The sequence below is a fragment of the Macaca thibetana genome, chromosome 4 (assembly GCF_024542745.1).
Source record: "Macaca thibetana thibetana isolate TM-01 chromosome 4, ASM2454274v1, whole genome shotgun sequence".
NCBI classification, from domain to species: Eukaryota; Metazoa; Chordata; class Mammalia; order Primates; family Cercopithecidae; genus Macaca; species Macaca thibetana.
The window spans coordinates 38,774,300-38,782,868 of NC_065581.1; the positions used below are offsets into that span (position 1 = coordinate 38,774,300).

The 8,569-nt window shown below is 39.4% G+C and overlaps 2 protein-coding genes across 9 annotated transcripts in view; one reads left to right on the forward strand and one right to left on the reverse strand.

The window, feature by feature from the left end:
• Window positions 1-8,569, reverse strand: part of CCDC167 (coiled-coil domain containing 167) — a 699,343-nt gene that overhangs the window by 447,605 nt on the left and 243,169 nt on the right. The window lies entirely within an intron of this gene.
• ZFAND3 (zinc finger AN1-type containing 3) overlaps window positions 1-8,569 on the forward strand; it is a 335,360-nt gene that overhangs the window by 103,730 nt on the left and 223,061 nt on the right. For all 3 annotated transcript variants that reach the window (XM_050787813.1, XM_050787815.1, XM_050787814.1), the window contains exon 2: window positions 8,527-8,567. In XM_050787813.1, coding sequence (XP_050643770.1) covers window positions 8,527-8,567 — 41 coding nt within the window. The remainder of the gene's footprint in view (window positions 1-8,526; window positions 8,568-8,569) is intronic.

Here is an 8,569-nt window from a genome sequence, read left to right on the forward strand (position 1 = left end):
ATTAAAATAGTTTTTTGCATGTGTATGTTTCTCCGAGTGGGGAGAGATAGTAGTCTTGTGTATGTGTCAGGAAAATACTATAAATAAGATGTTTCTAGAATTGCCAGAAATTAGGACTGTTACTTTAATTCCCCAAGACGAATTAGCATGAAGTCTAATTTATTTGTCATTAAAACATTGATATCCTTCAAAATTGAAAAAAAAATTCGAAGAAACATTTAACAATATAATCATTTCTGCCATCAAGTAAAAATTAAAAAGTACAAACAGTGTTGGCCAGGTACAATGACTCATACCTGTCATCCCAGCACTTTGGGAGGCTGAGGCAGGTGGATTGCTTGAGCTCACTAGTCAGAGACCTGCCTGGCAACATGGTAAAACCCCATCTCTACAAACACACACAAACACACACACACACACACACACATTAGCTGGGTGTGGTGGCATGCACCTGTAGTCCCAGTTACTCAGGAGGCTGAGGTGGGAGGATGGCTTGAGCCCAGGAGGCGGAGGTTGCAGTGAGCTGAGATCACACCACTGCACTCCAGCCTGGGCAATAGAGCCAGGCCTTGTCTCATAAATAAAATAAAATAAAATAAATAAAATGTTGTTGGCAAAGATGTGTTGAAAATAGTATGTAGAACTTACCTGGAAGGTAATTTTGCAATACTTACCAAAATCATACTTTTTTGTCTAGTAAGGTCTCCTTCTCACAATCAGTGTTAAAGCCATTCAGATACAGATTTATGATTAAAGGTTTAAGTCCCAAAATGCTCATTATAGAAATATTTATAATAGAAAAAATTGGGGAAAAATGATTATACATCCAACAGTAGTAAGGGTGTGACTAAATTATAGTATTAGTATGTAATGGATTGTTACAGAGCAACAAATATGTTCTTGAAGAATAAGCAGTATAAATATTAAATGTAAATGTACATTGAAAAAATGGTATCTGTAGATTTTCATTATGCATTTCTTTATGAAATTTTTATATATACACAAAAGAAAATAGTCATGCATTGCTTCATGATGGGGACATAGTCTGTTAGTCGGTTTCATTGTGGAAACAGTGTTGAACATCGTAGAGTGCTGTTAGTGGGTTTCATTGCGGAAACAATGTTGAACATCATAGAGTGTCCTTACACAAACCTAGGTGGTATAGCCTACTCTACACCTACACTATATGGTGTAGCCTGTTGCTCCTAGGCTGTAAACCTGTAGGACATGTTACTATATTGAATACTATAGGCAGTTGTATTTGTGTATCTAAACATAGAAAAGGTATGGTAAAAATATGGCGTGAAAGATAAAGTATACAGCTGTCCCAGGCACTTACCATGAATGGAGCTTGCAAGACTGGAAATTGCTCTGGGTGAGTCAGTGAATGAGTAGTGAGTGAATGTGAGGGTCCTAGGACATTATGTTACTGTAGATGTTGCAAACACTGTACACTTAGGCTACCCTAAGTTTATTTTTTAAATTTTCTTTAATAATAAATTAGCTTTAGCTTACTATAACTTTTTTACCTTATAAACTTAAAAAAATTTTAAACTTAAGACTCTTTTGTAATCACACTTAGCTTAAAACACAAACATATAGTTACACAAAAATATTTTCATTATATCCTTATTCTATAAGTTTTCTTTATTGATTGCTTGACAGAGTTTCACTGTGTTGCCCAGGCTGGCCAGAAAAGTCCTGGGCTCAAGTGATCCTTCTTTCTCAGCCTCCTGAGTAGCTGGGACTACAACAGGTGCATGCCACCAGGCCTGGCACCTTTATTTAAACAATATTTTATTTTTTGCTTCTAAAGCTTTTTAATTAGGCCCCAACATACAGACATGCACACAATTAGCCTAGGCCGGCACAGAGTCAGGAGCATCAGTCTTCTGCTTCCACATCTTTTCCCACGGGAACGTCTTCAGGCGTAGTGACTGGTGTGGAGCTGTCATCTCCATGATAACAACGCCTTCTTCTAGATACCTCCTGAAAGAGCTGCCTGAGGCTGCTTTACAATTAACAACTGCTTCTTCCTCTTCTGTTTTTAGTGAACAGAAGAATTAAACAGTCTAAAATAATGATACAAAGTATACTAAATACACAAACCAATCACATAGTTGTTTATCATTTTTTATCAAGTATTATGTACTATACATAATTGTATGTACTAGACTTTTATATGACTGGCAGCACAGTCCGTTTGTTTACTGTGTTGCTCTAACACTACAGCAATGATGCCACTAGGTGATAGGACGTTTTTGGCTGCACTATGATCTTATGGAACTTCCATTGTGTATGTGATCTGTCATTGATGAAAGTATCATTATGCAGTACATGACTGTATGTAATGTGTATATATGGTATGAAGCATAATAAAATGAACACCTGTGAACATACCATATAACAACCAATACTGTAAATATAATAAATTCTGAATTATGGATATCTATCTAAAAAGATAAGTATTTCTTATTTTGGGGAATTATAAATGAGTTTGTTTTTTTGTTTTTTTCTGCATTCTGTTCAAGGGGTATGTATTTTCAAAACCAGAACATACTATTAAACATTATTTATTAGAAAAAGAAAAAAATTTAAGCAGATTTCTCACTGTATCTCATTAGAAAGAAACTTTTAAAAGTGTTTGCCACCTGTTATCTCCTGAGTGACAGATCATGGCCAGATACATAGGGTGACGTTGTCTACCAGCCATAGGTAATGCATTGTGGCAGAGCTCCACAAAGATGACAGGCTGACAGCCACAGGAATTATGGAGAACCTGTCTTCTAGCTGGTGTTTGACCTCTACATAATACATTTCAAATATCTACTTAGGTGTTGTTGTTGTTGTTGTTGTTTTTTAATGGTTCAGGCCTGCAAAAGAGATTTCATTTCTTCATTTAACAAGCATTTATTGGGTATCTGTTAAATACCAACCAAGAGTGACCAAAGGAGTCTTTACTCTTATGGCACTTACATTCTAGTGGCGAAAGATAGCAGGCAAACAGGCATGTGGTGAGCTATCAAAGAATGATGTGTTGTGAAAGAAGAAAACAGGAAGAGGAACTGATTTAAATTGGGTAGTCAGGCCACAGGAGTTGTGGCTCACACCTGTAATACCAGCACTTTGGGAGGCTGAGGTGGAAGGATCACTTGAGCTGAGGAGTTTGAGATCAGCCTGGGCAGCAAAGCAAGACCCCATCTTTAAAAAAAATAATGGACTAATGCGTGCCTAGAGTCTTATCTACTTGGAAGGCTATAGCGGGAGGATGGCTTGAGCCTAGGAGGTCAAGGCTGCAGTGAGCTATGATTGTGCCACTGCGCTCTGGCCTGGGCAATAAAATGAGACCCAGTCTCAAAAAAACAAAAAATAAAAAAATAAATGGGTTGTCAAGGGAAGGCAACTGAGGAGGTTTGAACTAGATTATGAGTAACAAGAAAGAGACAGCATTACAGTGATTTGGAGGTAGAGAGAACAACATGGGCACGAGCCCTGCAGCACAGTTGGGGAACAGAGAAAAGGCAAGTGTGGTTGAAATGTGGTGAGTGAGGGGGCAGAATGATAAGAGAGGAAGAGGGGAAGTAGGCAGAGTCAGATCACAAGGAGATTTCCAGGCTTTTTGTTTTGTTTTGTTTTTAAACTTTCTCCAGGTAAAAAGTTTGGATTTTATACTCAATAGCAAATTGTTGGATAGTGTTAAGCAAGAAAATAACATGCTCCAACTTGTTTTAAAAGATGACCATGGCTGCTTCGTGGAAAAGTCAATTGTATAAGGTCAAGAGTGGAAATGAGAAGACCAATAAAAAGCTATTTACAGTGGCCTAGGTGAGTGTTAATGGTGGCTGTCATAGAAGCATTGAGGAAGGAGAGGAATACATAGATTTGAGGTCTATTTGTAAGTAGAACTAATGCATCTTGCTGAGTGTTGTATCTGTGAGACTACAGGAAGGATGGTAATCAAAAATGGTTTCTGCCAGGTGCAGTGGCTCATGCCTGTAATCCCAGCACTTTGGGAGGCCGAGGCAGGCAGATCACCTGAGGTCAGGAGTTTGAGAGCAGCCTGGCCAACATGGTGAAAACCTGCCTCTACTAAAAATACAAAAATTAGCCAGGTGTGGTGGCAGGAGCCTGTAATCCCAGCTATCCAGGAAGCTGAGGCTGAAGAATTGCTTGAACCCAGGAGGCAGAGGTTGCAGCGAGCCGAAATCATGCTATACTCCAGCCTGGGCGTATTTTGGAGACAGCTAGACTCTGTCTCCAAAAGAAAAAAAGGTTTCTAGAATTTTGATCTGAGCAACTGGGAAGAAGGTTTCCCATTTATAGAGTGGAAAAGATGGGTCAGGCAAATTTGTGGGAAATATTGAGAATTCTAATTTGAAATACTAAGTGTGAGCCACATGTTGAGATGTCAAATAAGCAGTTAGATATGTGAGTTTGGAGCAAGGTAAAGAGATTTGGGATTGAAGGTAAACATTTGTGCATCTTTTGTGTATAGATACAGTATTTTAAAACCACGAGAGTGTGGGAGGTCACTACTAAATGAGAAGTAGAGGTAATGAAGACTGAGTTTCTGGACCTCCAGTTAAGGGTCTTTGCAGGGGAGGAGCAGCAGCAAAGGTGGCTAAATGGGAGCTGTTGTGGGGGAAGAGGGTTGTTTGATCTGGGATTTGAGTGACATGAAGGGATTTGAGTGACATGAAGAGTGTTCCGGAAAGAAGGATGGATCTGGCTGAATGCTACTGAGAGGGAATATGCTATGATCGAATACATACCCTTGTATATTAGTTTTCTGAGGCTATTGTAACAAATTACCACAAAGTTGGTGACTTAGAATAATAGAAATTTATTTTCTCAAAGTTCTGGAGGCTAGAAGTCCAAGATCTGGGAGGGCTTCCTTCCTTCCAAGGTGGCCCTGAGGGAGAATCCATTCCTCACCTCTTCCAGCTTCTGGGGGCTGCCCCAGCATTCATGGGCTTGTAACCCTGTTACTCCAGCTTCTGCCTCCATCTTCACGTAGCTGTTTACTCTGGGTGTCTTTCTGAATTCCCTTTGCTACTCCCTTATAAAAATGTTCTTTGACTCTCTCTCTTGTGATGTCATTTAGGGTTCACCTGGATAATCCAGGGTAATCTCATCTCAAAATCATTAATTAATTTGGAAAGGACCCTCCACCCCCCAAGTAAGGTAACTTCAGGATTAAGACTCGATATCTTTGGGTAGCCGTTATTCAGCCTACTACCCCTTGGTTTTAGAAACGTGGTATCCATTGGAGAGCCCCATAAGAGTAGTTTCAGTGGAGCAGTGAAGCTTTACCTTTCATGCTTACTGTCACAAACAGAGCTCTGTTGTCTGTTCCAAGACCACGCAAGTTGATTACATACATTTTCTTAGGTAGTGAGTAGTTGTATGCCTGTGGTTAGCTTCAAGTTTCACATGTTCAACATGAGAAAGGATCAGAGTTCCCAGAAGTCTCTGCCAGTTCCTTTGGACTCAGTGTTCTTGACCCAGGTGATCCAAGCTGGCATTGTTTAGAAGTGACCATTATCTCAATAGCCAAAATCTGGTTTATTTTAGATTTAAAACATCTCCATTTTGAGTAATAATATCAGTAGCTATATTATTTCTTTTATAACCTGATTGACAACCATGTTGCTGAAAAATTTCTATCCAGAATGTGTAATGGATGTCATTTAGGTAATATATAGGTATGGTGGGCATTTTAAATACATAGACTATCTGAAGAGAGATCAAGGGACTCTGAGAAAAATGCCATTTTGCCAATTAAAAAAAATTTTTTTTTTACCATGTTTCTGAAACTCAGATGTTAAAACTGGCACACTTGTTGCCAGGTTGTTCTCTGAAGGCTTTCCATGATTCCTGCTGGACAATTGGGAGTAGCAGAGGTTATATGAGTTATATCTGGCTTTTTGTAACATTGCGTGGACAAGAGGTAGTGACCACATTAGAAGGGCACCTGCTTCTTTGGTGGGGAATTCTGGCCCCTTCAGAGAAGTTGAGTGGAGATGAGAGGGGAGGGGACAATCACAATATTCTGGCAATAGAGAATGTTCTGCAAACCACAGATGTGTGTATACTGCATCCATACTAGAGAGTCTCTTTAGGATGGAGAGGCGCCCCTAGTTCAAGTTCAGTTAGTTAAAACAGGCATGTAGGATTTTCTTCATTCTCAATTCTTCGTTGTGTTGGAACTGAAATGACTGGGAATTTTAGGTTGTTTTCCATATGCCTGGAGGGTCAGGGAGGGCAGGAGTTGTGCTTCTTCCATATGAGAAGCTTACTGTCTCAGGGAGCTGACTTGATTTCCATAGACATTCTCACAAACCACCAGAGTGCTAGTTCTGGACTGGTATATACCCCTCAGCTTCTGTATTGGGGCAGAGGCCTAAGTTTGGCATGATGAATAGAATACAGGTGTTGGAGTTAGACCAGATTAATTCACTTGCTAGTTCTGTAATCTTCGGCAAGTTACATACCCTCTTGGGACTTCTGTTTCCTCAGTGGTAAAATGGGGTTGAAGGTATCTGGTATTGTGCCTGCCACATTATGGGCATATAATAAATGTTAGATGCTACCATTAACACATCTCTTTATCCACTTACTCATCTTTTTCACTTATTGATACTTAATTTTCCTCATTGCTCTTGTGTTTATATTAAGCAGGATTCTAAAGGAATATCTACTTGTTTTTTGGGAAAGAAATAATGACTCCCTTTCCCCCATCTTGTGGCAGTTAACTGTTAGGTCTTCAGTTCCAGCACATGCGCAAACAGTCAGCATCAGAGAATACTTTCTGAGGGAGGCTTTCTTTAATTGTAAAACATAGTAAAGAGGGCAAAAGAAGGTTGGCTTATTCTATTTTTAGGAGCAGTTCTGGTCAAAGGCTCAAATATTGGAAATGGAATTGCTGAGGAATGAGGTTTTAAATAGGTCAGCTTGCCTAACATAGAGCATTCCAGGAGGTCTTTGGAAGGGAGAGCTATAAGAATGAGTCCTCTTGAGATAGGATCAGGAAGGGAAACAGCAGTCAGATGAATGTAACAGAAAAGTCATTATTATTATTATTATTTTTTGGAGACAGAGTTTTGCTCTGTCGCCCAGGCTGGAGTGCAGTGGTGTGATCTCGGCTCACTGCAACCTCTGCGTCCCTAGTTCAAGCGATTCTCGTGTCTCAGCCTCCCAAGTAGCTGGGGCTGCAGACATGTGCTACCTCTCCCAGCTGATTTTTTCTATCTTTAGTAGAGATGGGGTTTTGTCATGTTGCCCAGGCTGGTCTCGACCTCCTGAGCTCAGGCATTCCGCTCACCCCTCGGCCTCCTGTAGTGTTAGGATAAGAGGTGTGAGCCACTGCGCCTGGCCAGAAAAGTCATTTATTGATTGCCCACCATGTAATCCCTGGGGTGCTATGCTGCCAGGTGCTGTGTTGTGAACAAAGGATGTTGGGTTGGCCTTTGGAGTTTGCTTACACCCAAGGTCAGATATTTTTCTATAGTTCCTAGCTTTGTGACCTAGAACAGGCTGCCCACCTATGTAATGGGGATGAGACTGTATGTCTTTGATTTTTAAGATCGGCCCCCCCCCCCCAGTTGAATAATACCTTGGCAGAGGAGGGGGTAACATAGTGTTCCATTATTGGAACACTAAGCATGTGGGAATTATTTATATCTTGCTCAAGGTCATTGCCCTGGTCTCATTGCAAAAATTCAAAAAATTCCAACCTCTGGCATAAACAGGTTAAATTATTCATTGCTTGTAAACAATTCTAAGGTATTTCCTTGTTACAGAAATGCTAATGTGATTTTTTTAAAAAGTACATTTTAGAAGCAAAACAATATGATAATACCCATCTTAGTGATGTTGGGATGATTAATAAGAGAATGTATGTGAAATGCCCATCCAAGTTAGTATTCAGTGAATTGTAGCTATTATTAATGGATGAAAGGACATGAAAAATAATTTGGAGTATCTGAAGAGAGAATTTTAAACAAGAAGGTCATAATGTGACTAGGATCTGAAATAGGGAAGATTAAAGTTCAACTAATGTTATAGAGATAAATGACTGTGTATATGAGGAGAAAGTTTTACCCGTTTTCAAAGTCTTTGTTGTTTATAGTGATAACTTCGTATATTTTTCAGTATGAAAAGAGGGAATGTGGTAATCATGTGGTTTAAATGGACTCCCATACCATCTGCTGGGCATTTTAGAATGTTTCTGAACTTGTTGCTATATAAGCTGCTAACATACACAATAAATAAAAGCAAGCATTGGCTAACTTACAGGTAAAAAATAAAAATAAAAAACAAGTTTTTATATTTTTGTTTTTTTATTTTTATTTTGTTGAGGGGGGAGTGGTGGCTAGCTAGGGACTTGTTATTAATTTATCAGTTTATTAGTTCAGTTGCCTGGCCAGAAAGTTCTTTGCCTACATTTCGGACATCTTATGTTTTGATTAGAGTGATATGGAGTTTTTAGCTCTTCTTTCTTTCTTTTCTTTTTGTTTGCCCCAGGTCCAGCAAGACTATGAATCTCTGTTCCAAATGCTTTGCTGGT